General features: G+C 40.4%; 1 protein-coding gene across 8 annotated transcripts in view; it reads right to left on the bottom strand.

Moving 5' to 3' along the window:
- The window catches only part of tns2a (tensin 2a), an 83,642-nt gene that overhangs the window by 21,291 nt on the left and 36,865 nt on the right, over positions 1-25,486 (bottom strand). For 4 of the 8 annotated variants that reach the window (XM_034196458.1, XM_034196456.1, XM_034196460.1 and 1 more), the window contains exons 2-9: positions 21,708-21,813; positions 21,333-21,370; positions 3,052-3,090; positions 2,609-2,650; positions 2,166-2,215; positions 1,147-1,330; positions 909-959; positions 688-810 (exon numbers count right to left, since the gene is read on the bottom strand). In XM_034196458.1, the coding sequence (XP_034052349.1) occupies positions 688-810; positions 909-959; positions 1,147-1,330; positions 2,166-2,215; positions 2,609-2,650; positions 3,052-3,090; positions 21,333-21,370; positions 21,708-21,813 (633 nt within the window). The remainder of the gene's footprint in view (positions 1-687; positions 811-908; positions 960-1,146; positions 1,331-2,165; positions 2,216-2,608; positions 2,651-3,051; positions 3,091-21,332; positions 21,371-21,707; positions 21,814-25,486) is intronic. The other 4 variants (XM_034196457.1, XM_034196462.1, XM_034196459.1 and 1 more) reach the window with 2 other exon arrangements.

The following is a 25,486-nucleotide window of genomic DNA, read 5'->3' on the forward strand; positions in this document are numbered from 1 at the left end:
TTGACTGAATATTAAAGAAGTCCTTTGCACTAGTTTACCAGATTTAACTGCCATCTATACAACCGTATATGCTTGCCTAAGGGAACCAGGTCTTATTTTGTTTATAGGTTCACATTTAATCTAATCCCCCCATCAAAATATCTCCTTTTTAATCCAAGAGCAATTTAAAGTAAATGTCTTTTATGAGCACAAATAAAAGTTGTTGTACTTAATACATTATATGGTGCACTAAGTGTTGTTTTTTAATATAAATATCACCTACCCTTAGACTTTGGTACTAATTTCCTTTTTTCTGTTCATTTCAGCTGAGTGTCCCTCTCCCCCTGAGCTGATTGGAGGTTATTAAGATCACCTGTTGGCTCCATATTAAGAGGTGAGAGCAGCTTGGTGAATTTCCCTGCATCAGGTTAACGTTAATATCATTTGAGAGGCATGTTTACATTGTGAAGGCACTTGTAATGTTTAATTTCATGTAGCTGGAACTGGATCCCAGTCTTCCTCCCGATCACCTATAATCTGCAGAATAAATCCCCTACCCAGGTTAAAACAAATTAGCAAATTAGCTATGTTTACAATTCCATATTTATAGCAACAAAACTACATTTGGGAACATCTGCCTGTTTGAAAGCCTGGCAAACAGTGGGTCATCTGTCTAGGGGAAAAAACAACATGGCAGCGAACTCTAACCTTGCAGTGCAGGACCACCACGTGCTGTGGGTCAGAGGTCAGCCACGTCTCCATGGCCTTACATATGGCACAGATCTTATCCAGCGGTGGGGCGTGGAGGTCTGGCCAGCCAAAGTCGTGAACCTGTAGATTGAGATGGAGAAACAGATCATGTTGTTTGAGGTGATTTAATGTAAAGCTGTGCACGGAATTCTCCCAAAATGTGCGAGGACAAAGTCTACCTTCGTGTATAGTCGTGTGATATCGTGACGCCTCTCGGAGAGGTTCAGGAGCTGGAACAGAAACGATGTTAATCATGGGAGTGACAGAATAAAACAAACTGCTTATTTGTGGGTTGCCAAGTATATTTTGTGGCTTCCTGTGTGACTCTATTGTGCAACAAGTTTCTCCAGAATACTCTAAGGAGGGAAGTGAAATCACTGCTGTAACAAACACCAAAGAACTTCTGTAATCACTAACCAGGAACTTGTCCTGGTGTTTGGACTTGAGCATGGCCGCCACCTCCTTCAGGTTCACGCGGTACCTCTGCTCCTCCAGCTTCGGGGGGAAGAACACAGAGATGATCCTCTCGGTGATGTAGGTCAGGTCGAAGTCGTAGTGGCGCTCCATGACTCTCTCCATCACACGGTCCACACTGAAGCTCCTGGACAAGGAAACGCAGAGGGGGGTTGAAAGAGAGCATAAGGTCACGGGTTGTTTGCAGCATATCAACACGAACACACTCTGATGCAAACCTCTGGCTGCATGCATGGATGGAGAGAAAAGGAAAATAGAGGATGAAAGGAAAAAAGAGAAATTGGATACTATGTGTGACATGAAGGAAGCTAACTTGTTCCTACACATGACTGATACTTAACCTTCCTGAAAGGATGAAGAAGGTTGCCATTACTGTGAGGAGGGTAGTATGCAAAGGATAATGGTTTGAGCAAAGTGAGGAGCAGTGCAGATGTGGAAACTCATAGCCGATTATTAGCATTACATATGTTTTCTCTGGAGCAAAGCAATATACAGAAGGAGGAGGCAAATAATATATATTTTCTATAATGTGTTTATGGCTTAGGAACTGGACAAATCTTTCTTGTTCCTTTCTTATTGTATTAATTTCCCATCAGTTAAACCTGAAATGTTCCCATCAAATGTTGTTGTTTGTTGTTGTAATACTCATGTCAGCCACAAGAGGCTGTAATGCACCACCACCATATGCTCTAAATTAAACTAAAAGTAGCACATTAAAATACATTTCTCCCCTTAAGGACTTAAACATTTGCCAATAAAACAAAGTCTACTGCACCTGGAAAGAAACATAAATGCATTTACTATTTTTTCCCCTGGTTGTTCTTAAGTTGTAAACACATTAGATGAAGGTATGTTGATCAAACATGTCTCCCTTGTCTCTCAGTGCTAACATACTTGTTACTTGTACTTCAATAAATTAAAAAAACGTGTTCATTATAAGAAATTAATGTAATGAAGTTTACCTTGGCAGGGTGTTCCTCTGTTTGGTGTAGGTCAGAGACTTGGTGGACCCCTGTAAAAAAGAAAAGATACAGTTGGCCATCCCATTATCCAAATGCATGGTCCATTCAAGCTCAGATGCTTTATTTATTTTCCACTTAATGAACCAGTAAGCCATTTGAACCAAACACAATTTGTGTGGTGTTACAACTTGAAAGATAGCAAGTACAGAGCGGAGTTCTTGGCACCTCACTAAAATGGAGCGTAATGAACAAGGCTGCCTATTAGATCCTCAAAAAAATTGTTCTTGTTATTTTCACATTTTCCCTAACAAGTATGGACATTTTCAAGATGGATAGCATGACACTGGGGATGGAGGGTGAAGACAGAAAATGGAAGATGCAGATAAAAAAGTATGAAGTTGAGGAAGACAAGGAGACAGGATGTGAGGTTTAAGTGTGCTCACCAGGTGCTGGATGTGTCGAGAAGGAGCGGTCCCTCGACGCTGCTGGATGTAAGAAAAGGTGATGGGAAGTAGAAGATAGGAGATAAGGGTGTGAAGAGTAGGATGGTAGGAGGACGTTGGATAAATGGAGGAGGTCGAAAGGAGGTGAGAGAGAGGAAGATGAGGGGGACACAGAGGAAGGAAAGGAGAGTTAATTAAACAAACAGACTAATGGATAAACATTACTACTTCCTGTAGCAACATCAACAGTTTTTTCTGGAATCCAGCAGTGCTCAAACTGTGCTCAAACTGGGTTGAGGGCTCGGCTTCCCAAAAGGAATGCAGCAAGAGGAAACCATACAGTGGTTTTGGGAAGCCAAAGCTCTTAACTAAGGCCAGATAGAGAGGGAAAACTGCACTTATAGACAGAATGCTACTAAGGAAAAGAGATGAAGGAGACTTACCAGATCATTGGTGGGAGCTGGGATGCATGCCGAGGTGACCTGGAACACACAAAGACAGCCACATGTGAATACAAGGTTTGCACACACAGGATAAAACTGCTTCAGGACCAACCCAGTCTCACGGCATTTCGTGTTCACCAACACGATTTGTAATCTATTGATTCGTGTTCACCAACACGATTTGCCCCTTTTTTTTCGTGTTGCACAGCACGATTTTAAAAGCAATGTATTTCTACTACCTGCAGCACGTCTTTTTCTCCGGTCGGGTCGAGGAAGACCAGAAGCTGTGTGGTTCATAAAAACATGTTCTTACTCAATATCAAGCCACAGTTATTGCTTTTATTTGAAATCGTATAATTTCTGACTTTTGTTGCCGTCTGTGAGGAAAATAAATGGGGCTCAGAGCCTCAGAATACTGAAATCTGTATTTTTTAAATCTTTTTTTCCTTCTAATTTGTTATTCTTTTCAAAATAACACACTGTTATTTACTCACCAATAACACAGAATTATCCTTGCTTTTATTTATTGGTTTAATTCCATAATCTCTGGCTTTTTTGGCGTCCGTCAGGAACTGAATTTCAAAATAAAAATAACCGGAAACAGACGTAGGCATTTCGAGCGATTACCCAAGATCCTCAGCTATGGTTTTAAGCTCGTTTATTGGATGTTTTAGCCGCAATGCATGCTGGGATTTGTTGTTTATATGATATGAAATCCGGAAAACATTTTAAAAGAATAAAATAATACTTAATTCCGAGTGCTCTTGCTTTTCTCTTTGAAAGTCATCACATAATGGCATTGTAATACACGGTTCGGCTGCATTGTATATTACAGATCTGCCGTAGTTCTTTATGTATAGAGCCCTGATGAGAAGACCTTTGGAAAAACTGAGAAAATGCCGCCGAAACTGAATACTTGACGTGGATCATAAATATATTCAACAATTAAACAACATCTTCAATTTCTCTTCACACAATACGTCTCCTTGCAGTATCAACACTAATTCGGCTGACTTTTACATTTGATCTAATTCACAGATAGGTTATATTTACACCATAACGGTGCACAGCTGATATTAAAGGACTGTAGTTTTTAAAGATATTACTGATTTTCTTTGAATGTAAGAATGTAAATACTGAGTCTGAAATAGTATAGCAATATGCTGTAAAATTATGTGAAAGCATGCATAAAACTACACATTTTCAGAAAATAAAAGTGTCCTACACTAATAATACAAAGTTATTATGGCTGTGTGTACCTTGTGTGCACCGCCTAGTGGTTAAAGCACGTTATTGAATTATTGTGTTTTATTTGTTAAAAATATTAAGAGTACATACTTTCATAGGGGGAAAGTATAAATATAGAATATAAAAAATCAAGAAGATACTATAAGTGATCTCTACAATAAAACAGTTTAGTGCAGAATGTACAAAGATATTAATAGGAGGAGGTGCAAAACAGAAAAACGAATTAACCTTTATTTAAACATTAAATAACAGATTAAGGTCTTCTTTTAAATAAGAAAAAAACTTTGGGGGTATCTATCTACAGATAAATATTAAGCCTGACAAAGTACTTAACGTCTAATATATTGCTTTCCTGCAATGTTAACTATGTTGAAGCACTTATTTTAACTGATATTATACATATGAATTATACTCTTATGTATGTAGATAGAATAAGAAATGTGCAGAATATGACAGTTTAATGGTGGAGGTACACACATATTGATAGATGTCTTGTAATGCACTGTTGAGGAACCTGTGACCCAAGTGTTTCATTCATTGCATAACTACACCGTAGTTGTGTATATGATATGTCAATACACCTTTGAAAATCTTGAAAGGGATTTGCAAAATAGCCATAATATAGAGTCTTTAATTAACTATTAGTAGAGAATAACGAGTAATGAATATACTTTATTAATTGCAGATACATGTTTAGTCTTCTCAAGCACCAACTATCAAATATCTCTCCTGATTGTTGGCACTTGACAATCACCTTACCTGAATTTTACTCAGGTGTAACTAAAGTCTGATTTAAGGGTTGTTTATATTTCACATAATTAATCAGAATCTGAAAAGTAACTCAAATAAATGCAGTGGAGTAAAAATACCAGGTTAACCTCTGAATTGTAGTGGAGTAGAATTACAAAGTAACAATGAGCTGTCATGTGGGTATTAATGCTGCGCATTATGGACACAAGTGATTTTCACCCATTTATTAATTATATGTTTTACATTTGATAACACCAATGTGTTTAATACTGGCAACTTCTAATTGTGAGAAAAACGAAAACGTTCAGTAGAGACGTCCCATAGAACATTTTGCGAAACACAATAGCCAGCATGTGTAGTTCTGGGGGGGCGTTCGATTCCAGTTTTGGATAGTCTGGCGTGGTTTCGTTCCATTTCACACAGCTGTTTGACGTAACCTTACGGGGACTGTAGTCCTAAACGATAGCTGGGGATTATCGGTAGTGTAGTGTCTTCGGCCATCCTAAACTCAGAAAATGTTGACAATCGCAATGATGCTCGAAATGTCCCTTATAGGCCTACGTCTGTTTCCGGTTATTTTTATTTTGAAATTCAGTTCCTGACGGACGCCAAAAAAGCCCGAGATTATGGAATTAAACCAATAAATAAAAGCAAGGATAATTGTGTGTTATTGGTGAGTAAATAACAGTGTGTTATTTTGAAAAGAATAACAAATTAGAAGGAAAAAAATATTTAAAAATACAGATTTCAGTATCCTGAGGCTCTGAGCCCCATTTATTTTCCTCACAGATGGCAACAAAAGTCCGAAATTATACGATTTCAAATAAAAGCAATAACTGTGGCTTGATATTGAGTAAGAACATGTTTTTATGAACCACACAGCTTCCGGTCTTCCTCGACCCGACCGGAGAAAAAGACGTGCTGCAGGCAGTAGAAATACATTGCTTTTAAAATCGTGCTGTGCAACACGAAAAAAAGGGGCAAATCGTGTTGGTGAACACGAATCAATAGATTAAAAAAATCGTGTTGGTGAACACGAAATGCCGTGAGACTGGGTTGTCAGGACAGAGTCCTCAGACAGGAAGATGGATAAATCCACAAAAGACACTAAAGTCTGATTTAATATTGAAACTAAAGACTTGATACCATTCCCATATTTTTCAGTAAAATATATTGCTTGAGCAGGTAGAAATGTATGCTATACTACAAGCGACAAACTAACAAAACAACTAAAAGCAGTGCTACATTGTCGCTGCTAAAAAAGTTGGCTAATCGCTTGTTAGCAATGTAATATTGTTACGTAGCATATGAGCCTGTTATTGTAGAGCTTACATAGCATTAGCCTCGGTTAGCTAGGCTATTATGTTCCCTTTGCTAACAACAAAGTAAAGAAAATTAGCATGTCACACGGAGAAGATATGTTATGACACAAAACTATTTCAGAGGTTACATAAGATACCTCTTTGGATTTTACACCACAGATGGAAAATACACGATAAATGCAAAGGTGTTTGTTGACTGTTAAATGTTTAAAAGTTAGCTTGTATCTTGGGTGCTAGCTTAACAAGACTGTCAAAGTAAGTGAACGTTCCAGAACGTAACTCTTGTTAAAAGCAAAAGGTGTTTCTAAAAATGTTCAAATGGTTTGAATCAGAAAATACAAAAAAATAAAGTAGTTATCTCTGCCAACGAGGTTATGTTTTTGGTTAAATGTGTTTTTTTGTAAGTGGGGTTAGAAAAAACAACCGGCCCAATTTGATGTAATCAATTCAAATGATTTACATAATTCAACTTGTCCCTAAAAAATGCAGGGGACCAAAACTTGGCATAATAACAACATATATCAAATATCTTAAATACATCAATCAACAACAAACAGTAACTGCCTTAATTAATACTGCCTGTATTGTTGACCAGGAATTTGTAATTGCAGAGAAAATCATAACATGTTTACCTTGTGTCTTAAATCGACTACAGCTGGGACACTGCCCACCTAACATTAGGATATTATTTATATCAGACAGCTCAGCAGTGCAACTTGTTGAGGCCAGACTGGGAGGACTACATGTAGTGACATTTTTAAGAGCTACACAAAAAAGAGGATAAACACTGTCTGTAAAACTACTTAGATGCACTCAAGTGCCACATAAAATACAAGTGCAGCTGATGATTTAGAATTAGAGCATGTTTGTAAAGTATGGGCAAATGAAAAGCCAAATACACCCCTGGAGGAGCACTGAGACAGAAACATACAGAGTGACACATCCAACTCCCATGTCTGTTATAGTAAGCCTACAGGCCAATGAACTGTGACCAAAGGAAGCAGGAGCCGAACAGCAGCCCTAATGAAGGGGGCCACAGTCATGCTTACGTACTCACACACACACACACACACACACACACACACACACACACACACACACACACACACACACACACACACACACACACACACACACACACACACACACACACACACACACACACACACACACACACACACACACACACACACACACACACACACACACACACACACACACACACACACACACACACACACACACACACAGCAGTGTTCCTGCTGCTACATGGCCCTTTTTGGACTGTTTATTTGGATACAGGAAAAGGGCAAGGGCTTGTGTATATCTCATTGTGCACAAAAAGGAAGTTGCACAAGCCCTGAACTTGAGGGTGTGTCACCTCAGTGCATGTGTGTGTGTGTGTTGTACAGTGTGTGTTCTTACTTTAAAATCAAGCTCGGTCTCCTACTTATGCTTGTACGTAACTACGGACATCAACAGGAAGCCAGTCGGACAGATAATGAGCTAAATCGAGACTCGCCTTTTCTGACAGAAGTCGCAGGAAACCGGTTCGCTTTCGGCTATCAAATGACTAACTGGACAATGTTCTTGCATGACTCACTCTAAGAATTAATGTTAGTTTTTTTCCATCTCCACTGGGAAATGAATGTCAAATCTTATCCTGTGTTGTGGTTCTTTATTTATTCCCAGTCTGAACCCAATTTATGACCATGTCCTAGTTCCCTCAAGCTGATGTAGATTAGTGTTATTTTAGTTGTCAGGGTTTTCTTTTAGATCAGAGGATGGACATCAAAAAGTCCCTTTCAAATCAACGAGAATGACTAGACGATTATGAAACCCACATGCCACGATACAAATGTGGCTCTCAATCAAGTCCTTGCTCTTTAAGTATTGCAGGGCTCAGCTTGATCTTTACATGCTGTTCCCTGCTCTGACATTCTTCTACTCAAATTTCCAACGACCACGACGAGCAAGCAATGATCTCCTTCCTGCCCCGGTCAAACATCTCAATCACTGTCTTTACTGACTCTTGTTAAGAGAAAATATGCCTCTTCCTCTCAACTGTCTTCTCTCTACTGAACTGCCTTTTAATTGTTCTACCTTCAGGAAACATTTTAACCCTAAATGTTTGTGCAAAGCAGCCGATAATAGTAAGTAGATGGTTATGTTATCTATTCCACTTTTCTGGTATACCTGTGGGATCCTGGGGATTTCACAATGTACAGTATGTGCTTGATTGTTTGTGTGCATTCACATACTGAAGATTATTGTATACTGAAACACAGGCGCCCGCCTTCTACATTCTTCTTTAATTATTTCATTTGAGATAGATCCAGTGTGACTTACAATGCAGATATCTGAGTGATAAAACTGGAATAACTCTTCAGATACTTTCATTATTTTTCATGCAAGTTTTCAGTACAGCATCCATGAACAGTGACTGTGGCCAAATATAGGATATCGGACTTTTTTGACTTATCAGAGTTACATTTATTTTTTCCTGGGTTTATTGTTTACTGTATTCTTCCTTAGGTCCCCCCTTGACTCCTCTGAACTAAATAACTTAACCCAGAAATCTTAGTAAAAAATATGAATTGGTAGATTCCTGTATATAAAAACATTAAAGTCTATGAAGTATGACTAAACATTCAATAACAGTAGTTTCATTGATAATTATATAGAGTTCTTGATAGTGGTTTGTGTTGCATGTGTGGATATAGGACACTGAATGCCAAACAGTCAGTAAGACATATGTAAATACAGTATTCAAACAAAACCAAGGTATTACAACGAAAAGACTGATCTATTAAGCCATTGAATATGAATATTTATGTTCATTGAAATGTATAATTCATACGTGGGAAATAAATACGGCACCAAAATACCGAACAGAGTTTTGGGATGAACATACTGTTTTTTTTTCCTTTCCCAATCTACACAACTGCTCTCCATTTACCTCGTTAGTCCCTCCCTGCTTCAAGTGCTTGCCATGTTTTCCTAGCCAATCAGAATCCTCCTCTTCTCCTGCCTAATCACCTCACTCCCTTCACCTGAGCTTATACACCACCTGCACTTAATTACCTCTTTAGAAAGTATTCAAATTCTTGATGCCTGTAGTCTCCTGCCTTTGGGTCCACTCTGCAAGAAATGTTCGAGCCTTATAAAGCTTGATGAGACAATACGCTATCCCAGAAGAATAGTTAAAATGTGGAAAGTCCACAGAAAACTGAGAGGTTGGGTAAGTGCTGTATGTCGCCAGGTCAGCAAACGCCTCATGCTTGCTTCGTAGGGCTCGATGTGCCAGACATTAAAATGGAAGCCACAAAACTCCTAATGAAATCTGGTGGTATGGTAGGAAAATTCAAGCAATTCAACTAGCGTCTAACAAGACAAATGAGAACCTTCTGGACTCACTGGTTCCAGTTTCTCCTTTAATCTTGGAAGTAGTCCACACCATCCACATTGTCTCAAATGTCCACTTGTTATGACAACGGTTACCTCATTTTGAATGCGTACCCCTTTCTTTTTCTGACAGCATGCATCACACTATACCTAAGTTGACACATTTACTTCTTATTTCTAATTTGTCCCTTTTCCCCTCCATTTATTCCTCTACATCCCTCTCTCCCAGTGCCCAGTGAAGGAGCCTGCTAAGGGTGGCAGCTAAGCCAGAACAAACACACCACACCAGATTCCATCTCCCCAGGCCAACACTTACGCACAAACTTCCTGCTAATAGACCTCCACCCTTCTCATCTCTCCGTCCAATTTTCATCCCCTTTTACGTCCCCTCTTTACTTTGCCATTTTGTATAGCAGCTTCTTTTCTCCCTTCTATTTCTTCCAAATGTTGTACTTTCCACTTCTTTGTTTTCCTAGTCTCAATCCAATTTCTCCTCACCTCAGTCTTGCTTTGTGTATTCTCTCAACCTCCTCTTTCTTACAATCTCAATACTTCCTTCCCCTTTCTCCGCTTTCTTTTTTCTACTCTAATCGATTTCTAAGAAACGCCTTCCTGTTTGTCTTCCTCTTACCGTTCCGCCTTCCCGCAAAGCTTTCCTGAAATCTTTTCAGCCTTCCTTTTGTACCTCCACTTTTGTTCTTATGTCGTCGTGGTCCCTGGTCTTTAAGTGTCTTAAACTGGAAGGTCATAGGTTTGATTCCAAGTAACCAAATATCCTTGAAAAAAGACAAAGACCCACAACATGCTTGTCCTAACATGCTCTGGATTGTGCTGGTTACATGCCCAAAATGTTCTTAAAAATAAAGTAAAACAGTGAAGAAGCTCGAGAGCAGTACAATGACATCAAAGTGAACAATATGACTAAAGCAACAATACATACTACTTACTAATGTATTACTTACTTATATTTGTAATAGGCTTATGTGTTTGGTGTGGTTTGTTGGTTTCTTTGACAGTTTGTAAGCAGGATGAAGGAAAAGAACGACTGGCCCAATATGCATGAAACTTGGTATAAGGGTGTAGCCCTAGTTGTTACGCTGCCCTCAGCTGCCTTGTTTCAGCACAGTCCAGCTGGTGACTCCAAGAGAGAGCCGTGAGCCCCAGAACCCTCAGCATTCCACCCCCCACACTTTCCTCCATCCCTTTCCCTGCCCTCTTCCTTCCATCTCCATCTGTCAGCCCTCTGTCCTCTCCCTATCTGTCCGCTTTTTGTTTTTCTGCAGTGGCCCTGGGTCCTGCAGCCCTTTACATGCCCTTTGATCCATCAAAGCCAGACGAAGCATGGCTGATGGATAATGCACAGCTCTCTACTCTCAACGCATGGCGTAAGAGCTGTGGGTTCCAAGAGGGATAACTAGGGCTGAGGTAGCAGCCCTGGTATGTTATTAGTGTGAGAAGCTGGTGTGTTTGTGAGAGCCTGCCACAGTGAGTTTGAAAGTGGGGCAGTATATATGCGTGTGAATTGAGTGCCACAGTGACGCGTCCTAAAAACCCGGAAGAAGCTTCTTCCGGTTTCTACGACAAAAAACAATGCAATTTCTCTATAGGATTTTGGAAAATAGCTCGAAATAAGGTCTGTGTTTGACACACATTTAACAGACAGATCACGTTTTGTTCAGCCGGATAATCTCCACATGTCTACCCTACTTTTATAATTTTCTAATCATAAATCTATCGATTAGATTTATGATTAGTAAATTATAAAAGAACCGGAAGGAGTTTACTTCCGGGTTTTAGGACGTGTCACTGTGGCACAGTATATTTAAAAAAAGTAGGAGAAACGACTATGGCTGTAACTGTTTATTCATTCAGAATTACTGTTTGATCAAATGTTCAATCTGTTAAGACCTGTTTTTAATACACTGTATGCTCAAGCAGGTTGTTCCTTGGGTGTTTCCAAAATACTGTCCACACGACCCATTTCATGACACAGCTTTCTCTTATTTTCTTTTTTTGTTACAGCAGCCATCCAACACATATTTTTCATTACATAATTAAAGTGGACATACTATGCTCATTTTCAGGTTCATATTTGTATTTTGTGTCTTTACTGTGACATGTCTACTTGCCTTAATGTTCAAAAAGCTCTTTATTTTTCTCATACTGCCTGTGCTGCAGCACCTCTTTTCACCCTCTGTCTGAAACCAGAACCAAGCCAGGTCTGCTCTGATTGGTTAACTGGCCGGCTCTGTTGTGAATGGTCAACTTAGAGATGTGTGGAAACCTCCGCCCCCTAGTACGTACAATGTTTTGAAGCGCTAGCCAATAGAAGCACGTGTGATCCATAGTGATGTCACTATGTAGGTAAACAAACTAGTCCAATGGAGGCATTTTCTGACAGGGGGGAGAGAAACTCCCTCTGGAGGTAACTTTGGGATTTACACCTTACATAATGAACATGACCTAAGTTACCCAAACATTTCATTTGACCCCAAACCATCTTCTATCCCTTAACCTAACAATGTAGTATTGTTTCAATTCGCAATGTTAATGGGTTGAAACTGCGACTGTTTCACAACATGCGCCTGATACTGTCCCTCGGTCATTCGGAGTAAATGGCAAACAACCAATGTGTCATTTAGGTATGAAGACATGATAAAAACTATGCAGCAAGAATGTGTTGTAGATAAACAGATAGTGATCAGGGTCTAATCGCCCTGCAGCTACATGTAAACACATGCCACATTTGCTTTGATGGTTAGCCTAAATAGTGTCCCCATTCCTTAAGCTCTCTTGGGAGAGCCAATCAGAGGGCACTGATGAAAGCTGCAACAAATCAGCAGTGAAAGCTGATGCTGGCCGTGACCTTGAGACCTTTCATCACCATCATCAGCGATCAAGCTATAGAAGAATATAGCGGGCCTTGAAGTAAACGGAGCATAAAGACCCCAGAGAGCAATTTCTTCTCTAAACAATGTTAGTAAGACGGGTATGTCAGCCTTCAATGAAGTACCTACAGAGAAGTGACTAGAGACACATGACGGTACAAATAGAACAAAGCAATTACTGCCATGCTAATTTGAACATACATGTTGTAATAACAGTAACTCCAAACCCCTCTCAAGATGGCATTCTGGTAATGTACCGTTAACTACATGTTCAAAATACCGAAGCAGTCCTATACTACCTTCAAGGCAATATTGCTCAAGCCTGTCAAGAGTACACCTGTTTTCTGTCGTAGTTCAAATTCCAAACAGATGAACAGTAAATGGAATGTATGGTAAAAGCTGTCTGAGCAAATTAAAATCATTCTTACGCAGGGGGGAAATATGTAACAGAGATGTTTTTTTTCACAATAACTTAAAACTGAGGTGGGTTGGCAATCACATGCTCTATTTGGACCTGTTGACTAAAGCCCTTCTGGTTAACGTGGATGGAAAACAGTAGGCTTGTTTGAGACGCGTTGCGGCTCGCCTCGAAAGTAGACGAGAATAGCCGATCGCAGCCGGGGGAGGTCTCAAAAAGCTCGCATGAAGTCGGACAGTACGAGTCGGCTTCTTCTTCTTCATCTTCTTCTTCGCCTTCTTCTTCTTCTTCTCTCGGTTATTTGGCGGATTGCAAACAACTTTAAGGTGCATACCGCCACCTCCGGAGTCGGTTTGACTCGGTTTGCATTTATAAAGAATGCACACATGTGTTTAATCGTTAATGTCAGATATGTACTAAGTAAATACATTTGTTCCTGCTCAAGATTAGATTCAACTTTATTGTTATTGCACATATTACAGGTACTGAGACAACGAAATGCAGTTTAGCTTCTAACCAGGTGCAACAAGCAGTAAAGTGAAAAGTAATGTACACAATAGACAGAATAAAATATAGAATGAATTGAATGATGAATAAACAGTGAGGGGTGTGAATACACTAGATATCAGCCTGTGAGCAGTATGAACAGTATGTATGAATGTGCTAAGATATATAAAGTATGAAAACGGTAAGCAGTATAGTATAAAATATATGGATATTAATTTAATGATGATAAACATTGTGGAACAATGATGAAAAATGGGAATGGATGTGGCGACGTAAAACTGACACAAAACAACAACAAACTTTTGCCGAGCCAATTGGAGAGTTTCATCAGCAGCACGGGGAAAAAACCACCAATGAGCGCTCAGCTCGAGATACCAGCGAGTCGTTTCCCATCAAGCATTTCGCTTCCGCAGCCCGTGGAGAGGAACTGCGCCGCCTCGCCGCGCCTCGCTCTCAAGGCTGCGGGCGTCTTTGTCCCGCGAGATTTCAACGTCTCATGTAGGCGGGCCTCCAGAGCAAGTCGGACAAAATGACTAACCATCATGCAACGCACGAGCAAGACGTTGATCGCAACTGCGCAGGTCTGCGCAGGTCTCGCTTGTCTCAAACAAGCCTAGTACCTTTGCTCCTGGCGTTTGTATTACATCCTGTGATGCAAAGCTTCGAGGGTTAGGGGAGCAATTTCTAAAAACATGACAGAAATCCCACTTACTTACTTACTGACTTTCTTAGTGCAGTTGCACTGGAATTTCACCCTAAGATAAATAGTCTGGAAAGCTATTTGTCATGTGGGTTCATGTGCAAGCTTGGGGAAGACTTATGTAATAGTTACGACTTAACAATTTATCATGCTTTATCAATTAGGTATCTCTGTTTTAAATCCTCGCTTTGGAAGTCTAGCCAGCCTGACTAAACCTTTTTTTCTCGAAATGGTTGCCAATGGCATTTCATATTATATTAAGTTTTTCATATTATATTAAGTCCATGATCCCATTAATATAACACTGGGACAAACATTTAATATAAGATTACATTAAATAGGAGCCTAATGCTTTCCCCCCTTTCCTGTAGTGTGCTTTGTATGTTTTTGTGCATATAAATGGTCTGCAAAAGGGGAGTTTCTCTCCCACACATCCCCCCTCCCCTCTGCCTGAAACTCCTCGGTTACTTCTGTAACATAATGACATCACTATGTAAACACTCACGCTTCTATTGTCATGCGCTCCAACATTGTGTACGTGATTTGCTAAGGGAGCGTGACATCTCTACGTTTTTGACCAATCAAAACAGAGTCGGCCAGATAACCAATCAGAGCAGACTGGGCTCTGGTTTCAGACAGAGGGTGAAAAGAGCTAGGTGCTGCAGCATGAAAGAAAGAAATACCTTTTTGAATATTAAAGCATGTAAACATATCACAGTCGAGGCACAAATATGAACCTGAAAATGAGCATAATAATGTCCTCTTTAAAACTTTTTGTATGCATGTCTTGTGGTAAAAAATGCCGCTGGTTGGGTTTTATGACAGGGCTGAGAGTGACCCAGCTTAGCTTTATGACTATCCTTCAAATGCACCCCACATGTCTAATGCCCCTTAATCATGACAAGGTGGACTTCATGAGAAAACCACAAAGCACCCAGCTTGCACGAGGGGACTTCAAGGCAACGGTTAAGCAAAAACAACACCTATGGGTGAAAGACTTCTATCCTCCCGACTTAGGAGTCCCATATCACACTTTTTAGCGCTTTACTGTACGTGGGGCCAAATCACAAAGCCTTTATCTGTGTTTTCTTTCTTTTTTCTTTTCTTTTTCTCCCTGTTCAGCACATGTTTCCCTCGCTCAGTCTTTGTCTCTTGTTCCCACACTTTGTTTTGACCCCAAAAGGAAAGAAAGGGGTCTGTGTCTCGAGCTGTTGCGTTTTTGCTCCAAGCAGCTGAGAGGGAAGCCGAAGATATCGCAGGTCACATGGGTCCCTGTGTTGGAGCCTTAATGACCCGAGGGGATACATATCCCTGTTGTGGAGCTCTATTTTGACTACAACGACTACACACACATGCACAGATGTACTCGTGAAGCTTTGCAGATGGAAAACAGAAACAGAAATGCATATTAGGGGCAAATTCAATACGGAAACATTTTGTAACAATTTTAACATAAGTGATACCTTTTTTAATCGGTGTGGTTTTTCTCATTATAGATTTGATTTAATCGCAAATGGGTTAAAAACAAACAAATACAAATATGTTTTATAATTTGTTGACAACAGCACTGTTCTCATCCACCCATCTTCACCCTCCTTCCCAACCAAACAAGGGCTGATGGCTGTAAGCTGGACAAAAATAGATGTGGGTAAATAAACAAAGCAGAAAGCCATGGGTTGGGATGAGATTGGCAGAGATCAACAATATAAAAATGTCCTGTGAACCAATCAACATGCAGCATTATTACAGATCTCACAGTCCTTCCCTCTCTCTGCGGTTGAGCATCTGTCATTCATCCTGTTGATAAGTAGGCATGGATACGATTCCCCAAAGCACTACTTCCACTCCTCTACAACCTCAGCAGTGTTTAACATATGGACGAAAATACATCCTTATCATTCAGACATTCTGCTTTAGGACCCATCCCCTTTTGCAGAGCTCTCAAACAACATAGTGTGGATAAGTCCTTGTCTTGTCTATCTGGGATTTATCTGTTTATTCAGAAGTTTAATGTATAGAGAAGCAAAAAGTGTAATGCTAGTTCATAACTTTTTTTATAGATATCACCTTAATCTGTGATGTCCTGCACCAGCGTGGGTGTCAATATGTAAGATTCCCGTTAACAGAGATATCTAAACGGTCTCTTCCTGTTAGATATGACAAGGGCCAAACCCACAACCCAATTAGGGCTGCTTACGCATGCACATACACACGCATGCGCACACACGCACACATGCGTGCACACACAAACACACTGGCGTTTGTCATTTGGCGTTTGTCCAATTTGGCTAACGTAGCTATCATGCTTATGGTTTTAGCATGCTAGCCTATCTCGGCAATTACAAGAGCTGTCAGTGATAAAGCGATGACTCAGGAAGGACACTCACAGTCTCTGTAATGTTAAACCTATACAGTTGGATCGTGTTATCCCGATGACTCACTGACAACATTGAAGTTCTGGTGAAGTGCAGAGTCTGCAGGGTGCCTGAGCCCAAGGCAACAACTAACTCACTTATATTAATCACTATTTTATGTCAAACATATCCCCAAACTACATTTATATGATGATTCCCACCATTTTTAAAGTGATTAAGAAGATGGTTAAGGCACAGGAAGCAATCTGTAACCATAAGCGTTTGGTAGTTTTTGCCTTGTTATAATATAAGTCTGACAGCATTGTACTCAAAACACGTTTAACACTTAGCAGTGGTGGAGAAACACAGGACACAAGTCCCTTGAAGACAACAATGTCTACACCAAATAACATGTGTTTTTTCACTTTTTCCAGAGTAAAATCTTTTTGACCAACTTCAGTTCTGATCATAACACAATGTTAATCTATTTGCCTAATAGTAATAGAATGCATTGAGGTTTTGAGTGTCTACTTTTGCTACATGCTTTATTATAGTCTATTTATAGGATCAGAGGTTGAACCCTAACCCAACCCTAAACAATGTGCAATTACCAGCGATGATATCAAAATGTTTAAATTAAAAGCTAAAAATGTTACAGCAATGAGTGACATATTCCTACAGTAACATAATTGCAACTATCAGGAAGAGATTTGACCCTTTGGCAGGAAGTCTGTAGGGTGGGGGGGGATGCTGGGTCAGCTGTGATGTTAGAGCTCAGTGTTTGGAAAACATGGAACATGAGGCACTTTTCTCTACCATGACTCCATCATTCCATCTCCTCATCGCTTCCTCTGGTCTGTGTCTGTTAGCTGGACAATTTGGACTTGAGGAAAATGGCCCCAGCAAAGAAAGCAGAAGTAACATTTGTTTGCAGACTGTTTTCTTTACAGTCTCTCTTTCATCTAGAAAGCATTTTCTTTGCTAAAAATAAAGAGTTCCAGACTTTAACAGCAACTGTCCTGATGAAAGGGTTTTTTACGTCGGAAAGCTTTAGGAAGGTTATGTTGCTCTTCCTCTCATTCCGGCATCCTCCCCCACTTCCGTTCTATCTATCTGTACTTGATTGTACATCCTCTTCTTGTAAAACGGAGCAGGCAGTGCAAACAGTTCAGTGCTTAGCCTTGATGTGAAATGTTTTTGGACATGTTCAGTGGATAAGGCTGAAAGACCTGGGGGGGATTGTAATTACTGTGATCTACAGCTCTGCCAACATACACCATCTTTAAGATGGCTTATCACTCAACTATTATTCCAGTTGGTAAAATAAGAGTTTAAGTCTCTTCGCATTTCCAATGCATGGTACGGCACGGGTCTTCTCAACTCGAGTCATTCCTCTTTGTCAAAAAGTTGATATTAGTATGTGGTAGCGAGCTGGGTTAATACTAGAAGGTGAAGTACAATGCCTACATTGAGATGGGTACATTCCCCAGTGGCAAACCAACTAGAGCAAAGGACCTGGTACCAAAAGTGAGCTTGAGTAGACATACTGTATATAGCGATAATGATTAAGCACTCACACGTCTTGTTAGAAGGGTAACTTTGGTGTCTTTCAACCTGTGTTTTAGTGACTAATGAAGAATGGTCCTTTTGGAAATTGCTCGGTATTGAGAGAGAGTGCAGCATTGTGCAATGTCCGTCCACTAAAAGGGCCGGTTTTTGCCAACAGGCTTTAGTGTTTGACAGTATAATGAAAAGCACCCTGAAACTAAATACCGTTGATTTACCTTTCGCTTGATCTGAACTGATTTTTAATGTATCCAACAAAGACTGGCTCAAGCAGAAATCTTTGTTCTCAAATACTGCAAGAGATTACTTGTTGAGTGCTGGTATTTTAAACGTTTGTTATAACGGAGCACAGAAACGGTGGTTTGACGATTTTGACAATTCCTAACCAAATTATAGAAAACAACATCACAACTTCAATTGCACTTGCAAAATCAATGGCAGAAATTGCAATTGGATATTTTCCTAAAACCTTTCTGTTAGCACAGTGGACGATGTTGAATAAACTCAGAATCTGGATGACTTTTAAGCTTTTAATAAAATGTGATGAAACTCAAAGCAAACCTACTCAAACCTATTCAAGGGCAACAGTCAGCCGATCAGCGTATACAGTACATGGAGTCAGTAACGGTTTCCCCCCGCCTAGCAGAAAGGCCTCTTCTTCCCTAATTAGACAGACAGGCCAGTCAACTTGTCACGGACTGCATTTCACTCATTTTAATCCCTTCTTCTCCCACTGTTCCACATTCCCCCTCTCTGTATCTTTCCCGGCCTTCCCCACATCTCTTTGCCCCTGGCCCCGGGCATTCTCCCTCTCTCCCCCAAATTCCCTGTTGACTAGATGTTCCACTTGGGTTAGGAAGATAAGAGGAACTGTTCTCTTAGAGAAGCACATGCTGAAATAAAAACAGTTTAGGGCCTTCTGTTTGTTTGAGTGCAAGAGAGAGAGAGTCTGTTTTTTATAGAACAGAGATGGGTCAGCTGGGGGCTGTTGACATGGGGGCAAAGAGATGGGAACATAGTTAAAAAAGGGAACAAAAACACATAACATTTACAAAACAAGACCACCAATAATCACACATTTTTCTCTGTAGGAGGGTTTTTCCAGAAAACCGGAGCTGACAGGATTCTAGACAGTGTTGTATAATGAAAGATTCGTCACCAGCTTTACAGTAAAGACAGCGGTGGATTTGTAAATAGAAGCCTGGGGAGAACAGGATGGCTTACAGATGACAGAGGGCTGATATCCAGATGTGTGACTGCACACAAAAGGGGTTAATATGCAAGGTAATAGCTCCCAAATGCAAATCAGGTGCAAGTGAGCAACACCTTGAACTAATAAGACTTTTAACAGCACTAAAGTGGTCATTCTCTGTAGCAGGAGGGCTAAAGCTAATTAGCTAGGCAGTCAGACAGCTGGGATCTGTTATTCAGATCTATTTATTATGCATTTTACAATTCTAAGTGTAACAGATAGATGCCAGCCCAAATCCATCCTTCCTTAGACTCCCCCCTTCACATGAGGTTAGATAACAACCGGGATGAACACATCAGCCAGATCCTCCCCCACCCTGCCTTATCTGACCTCTCCCTTCCTGGGAAGCAACGATGGATATCACAATCTAACAACCAATCAACAACCATAAACACCATGAGACAGTCACAGAAAGGCTAATAAACAACACCCTGTTGCTTTCTGTAATCAGTCTTACCAAGGCATTCAGTTTATCCAAATTTATTTTCACAATAAGCTCGCTTTAACCATTTTCAGGTTTTATCTTTCCAAAAGAAGATAACGTTTAGAAAAATAAGATGTTCTGATAACATGGTTGTAGCCTTTTAGGTCCTGTTCAGACCACCAGCCAAACTGGTTGTTGTCCTATCCAGACTGTATCCACATTTCTGTATAGCAAAAAAAAAAACGGTTAAAATGCAAATGTTTTGCTAAATTGGATTCAAACCATATTTGGTGTTGGATTGATTCCAATCAGATTTCCCAGCCCAGACGTTCTGGTCGATCAATTCAGAAGAAATGAGACACACTGAGACACTCTTTATGTCCCCTGACTTCAGAAGTATTTGCTCAAATCTTCTCATGTTGCTGAGGCGTCAAATGACACATAAAAAGCAATACATGTGTTGCATTGCAAAACAGAAATATCTACCTTACTTTATATCAAGCAAGAATACAAACCTACATCACAAGTCTAGCAAAACCCTGGTTTTACTTTATGATTGCTTGTGCCATCCTTTCATCCCTGAACTCATCCTCATGGCTCCCTTCAGATAATAGACATTAGGATGGGGCAACGCTTGAGGAATGAGGCTTGTCTTTGCCACATGCCTTCACCCTTAGCTTTCTTTCTCGCCCGCTGCCAGCCAAGGCTCCCCGTTCCTACCCCCTCTTCATCGCTTTGGCCATGGCTAGCATTCCCCCCTCTCTGTCTATTCATTACACCATCCGCTCCATCAATGTTCCTTTCACAGAGGCAGCACTGTGGGTGCGGGCGAGGCTTGCAGCTCTTTCCGAGGAATGCAACTGAGCGGTCTTCTGTTGGCAGAGATCTTGAGACTTCTGCCCTCAAAGAGCGACTGTCATGTATTTTCACACCTCACGAGCAGAACAATGTACTAAGCTGTTTGGATAACCATTAAAATGTTATTCCGACAGTCTAGGGCAGTCACATGAAAATATGACCAAGGATGGATACCTCCCAGTGGTCAGCCCGATTAAGAAAGATTAGAGGGTCAGCATTTGGGCTTAACCTTGAATTAGTAGGGTCATGGTTGACGATGACTGCACATTTGACCTCTTACAGAGCAGGTTGTGTTCACACTAGGGATGTCATGAGAACTGACCCTCCAACAAGTCAATGCCAACATCTGGCACTGACTTTGTATTCAAGAGATTACACATTTGGGTAAATGAGCAACATCACTTTCAATGCTGTCTACAACTCTATCACAACTGATTCCTCTTGTAATTTGGAGGCCATAGGTGGTCCACCAAGAAAATGTGCAATATGTGCAACTTTACAGAAACCCACATGGAAATTAACTGTATAGTGGGTAATTAAGGAATACAATTGGGTTCAATACAAAAAACTCAAGTGGGTGGATTCTTACCTTTGCCTCACACTTTCTGTGGGTTGCTGTCTTGCATACTAAAAGGAAATAAAGAAATGCATGTTAAAAATAGTATATAGTAAATTGGATTCAATTCGAAGTTTCAACTATCATTTCCATTGGATTTTATAGTGTGTAGGCCTACTATATGTGATGCAAGAATAAAAACAATTAAAGGTAATGTGATTCATGCAGGTTTAAAGCACATTTTGATGATTATCATTTTGGATACCATCATTAATCTGAAATATTTTGGCAATGAAAATCGCTAAATCAATTCCTAATATTGGTCCTCTTGGTCCTTTAGAGTAACTAACTGCAGTTGTGAGAGACCAAGCTGTAAAAATGATGACAACACATGCTTGCAACATTTACCTCTGCAGAAAGACCCAACGTTGTCCACGTTCTGTCGGCACACGCTGCACTGTCGCTTCTTCTTAAAGGTCTTTTCCTTGAAGACGTGAGGTTCTCCCTTCCCCCCCTGTGCACACAAAACAAATAAGAATGGAACTCAGTTAGAAACCTGACACAGTATCAGACATTGGGACACAGTTTGTGGTGCTGCCTCATCTCAAACAATGCAAGGGAAACCTTGTTTGACCTTCATCCAAGCGTTTCATTTGGTTAAACCTCCATACACTTCCATCTGACGGATGAAAACTAAAAGTTGGACTTCCCCAAATCTTTTCAAAGAAAGATACAAGAAAACAAAGTTATGGCTCGTGGGTTAGTGGACTGTAATAATGACAGGATCGTGAATGACAGACATAGTTTGTATTTCACGACTTTGGCCACATCCATTCTCAACTCCCTTTGGCTCTTGAACTTCTGTTCTGGTTGTGTAACTGTCTTCCAGTAATAATCCTTGTGGTTCCCGCCCATACCATACTGTAATCCTTAGTGTGTGGGTATGTTTCAGTGTGTGTGTATGTGGGAAGTTTTGGGAAAAACAAAAAGGAGCAAATGTAATTCTTAAAAAGAGATAGAGGAAAAGTGAAAGTAAAAGACTTTCACTTCTGTTCTTTACAATGTCAATATTTGTCACAATGTCTGCTAGTGTGTGTATATCTGTGTGTGTGTGGTAGCCAATCCCACCCAGTGCCTCTTTGTTTCCCAACATGGGATCACATCCACAAATGACTGGGTCTGACATGACTTTAAAGGTCCCATGTCATGGCCATTTCTACTGATCATAATTCCATTGTTGAGGTCTACTAGAATAGATTTACATTGTGCAATTTTCCAAACTCACATTGTTTTCTCATACAGCATCTCTGTAATGTATGTGTATTCACTGAATTTCACTCTCTGTCCTAAACGCCTTGTTGGAGCTCCTGCCCCCCCTCCCTGTGAGCCCAGTGTGCTCTGATTGGTCAACTCGCTGCTGCGAGGAGCTGACAGTGTGAGCTGGCTTACTGGTGTGGATTCCTGCTTGCTGCGAGACAGCGAGGCATCACGAATGGACACGGGAAGGAGGGGGGGTGCTGAGGGGGCTGCTGCAGCCCCATCTGCGAGGCTCCACTAGCACCCGCACATAGCCGCGGGAAGTCATTTTGCTCAGGGGGTGCTGCCAAAAGTGGGGAGGGGGGCCGCTGAAAGCGGTGCCGGGCCGGGCACGGCTGTCAGCGATACGAGTTGCTTAAATTGTTTGTTTAAAGGAGGGACAAGGCAGCCAAAAACATCGTTTTTCATGCACTTGTCAATTTTGAGATGTTGTGCTATTTTGATTCCATAACATGTTTTCTTTCAGGCTTTTGGAAGGAAAACGTACAAAATACACATTTAAGTGTTTATTTTACTATAGTTTGTCTATTTGCATCTGTATATTTCTCCTAAATTCACCAAAAGTTAGCATTCTAACGTAACATAAAGTACCATGACCGCTGTTTGCACCATGTCATCAGAGATATCGTTGGAAAGGTCTGTCTCTCCTGCACAATCTCATTGGATCCAAATATGGTCATTTCCTTTGTATCAGCAACCAATCGTGAAAGTACAAAAGGGTCTTAAACCAAGAAACGAAATCTCATTGGCTGGTGTCAACTTCTGACAACGTGATTCGTTCAGATGCGTCACGTGGTAGTGATTGTGAAACACTTCACGTTCACAGAGAAGACAACAACAATTGTCACTTGCACGAAGCAAGATTATACAAAAAACAAATGACCCCGAACATGAAATACCTTCACGGAGTCACTCTAGAGACCATGCTCTAGTCTAGACTCTGCAGTGACTCTGCAGTGTGTGTGTCGCGTCAATTACGTCACTATCCCACGACCTAGATGACTCGGATTTTATTTATTTGGAAAATACATTCAAGCCACCGGACTGATAGAAATATATACTATGACTATTATATGATACTGTATACAGCTAATTTTATTTTAAGGAAAATCATAACTATTTTATGTAGTTTAATAATTTTTATTTAGGTGGTCACTCAGTTGTTCAAATGTACAACACTCGCCAACAGGGGGTGCTGCAGCACCCCCAGCACCCCTACTTCCCGCGGCTATGCACCCGCATCCCCCCCCGCAACCCCAAACGCGGCGCACCAACAGTGTAAGCGCGCCACTGTTTCGCCGCGCTGCGAGGCTCCAGTAGTGTACGTGCATTGTCATACTGGGAGGCAGGCACACATACTCTGGAAACTGGCAGGTATCCAGTCAAAAATGTAGGATTTATGACAGAATGTGTTTCTCTGTTCACTCCTAGAGTAAATATGAGTGTGAACCATTGACGGTAAGAAAGAAGAGGATGTAGCTTTCAGATCTGAAAAGAGTTGCCTCCAAACCTGAAATGTTTATAATGGCCTGAAGTTGAAACTCCATAAGTTGCAAACCTGCACTTTATTGTAGGGTTAGGGTAAGTATAGATTGTATAGGAGTCTGAAAAAGTGACCGTACTTCTCATTTAATGTTGTACCTCTGTCAACCTGTTAAGCCCTGAGCCTGTTTTTCAGGTCTCAGGCTCGAAAATGACATTCCCAGAACAAATGACCATATCTTCACTTCTAAAAGGGGTACATTAATAATCTTTTTTCTCAAAGCAATGATACACCTGTGAGTTGGATGTAGAAAAGTCAGAATCAATAGATGTTTTTATAAAGTAAATTCAGATTGAACATAGTAAGCAAATTTAAATGATAGTTACGCTCTATATCAAAACTAGGTTTATTGCCATGTTATGATGGTAGGGCTGCTCGATTATGGCAAAAATCATAATCTCGATTACTTGGGTCAATAATTGTAATTGTGATTATTAAACGCGATTATTCATTGACTTTGAAAATATCCATTTATTGGAGAAAAAAAATGTGAACAGTATGTTTTTAACAGTTGATTACCCTGAACGTTAAGTATAATTCAACTGAAAAATAATAATAATAAAAAAATAATCGTTTTATTTCGATTACGTTGTTTTCGTAATTGTTGCAAGCCATAATTGTAATCGCGATTAAAATACGATTAATTGAGCAGCCCTATATGATGGATTATCAGTAATCATTTCAAAGTGACACAGAGACATTGGATTAATCTTCAGCAGCGTTTATATGCGTTTTAATGCCATTGAACGCAACTTTTGATCAGAAAATAGCAAAGGTAAGACGTATTTGCCGTTTTGGCTCCGTAAAGTGAAGTTGTGTGTTGTCTTTCCTGGCTTCGCTGACGTGAGTTTTGGTCGTACAGTGATGATATTTATACCCAGGGGTTTACATAACTGGAACACAGGTAAGCATGCGCGGCACAAATCTGAATTGCGTAACGTCACTTGTGTCACTACGCGCCTTTGCGTACCTCAAAACATCAAAACAAAACACATATTTCGTCTACACGTGTTTCTTGTCAACACTCAATGGAGTAAACTACGAGACATGTAAAAAAAAAAGAAAGACATTAAGCGGCTACGTTGCCGTTTTGCTGCCTGCAAAAACTCTTCGGACTTTCTGTGACTGACTGAACTGGGTGCTGGCAGAGCCGCGCAGGACATAACCGACGGACCTATAGGTTACTTACGTAACCCCAGTTCTCAGAGTAACATGAAGTGAGATGTCTCACTATGGGATGCGCCTCAACGCGTATGCAAACAGAAGCATCAATCTCATTACGCCAATCCTGATTGGCTGGTGATCTTGACGTCTACGTCAGGGAATC

This window comes from Gymnodraco acuticeps, unplaced genomic scaffold, assembly GCF_902827175.1.
Source record: "Gymnodraco acuticeps unplaced genomic scaffold, fGymAcu1.1, whole genome shotgun sequence".
Taxonomy (NCBI): Eukaryota; Metazoa; Chordata; class Actinopteri; order Perciformes; family Bathydraconidae; genus Gymnodraco; species Gymnodraco acuticeps.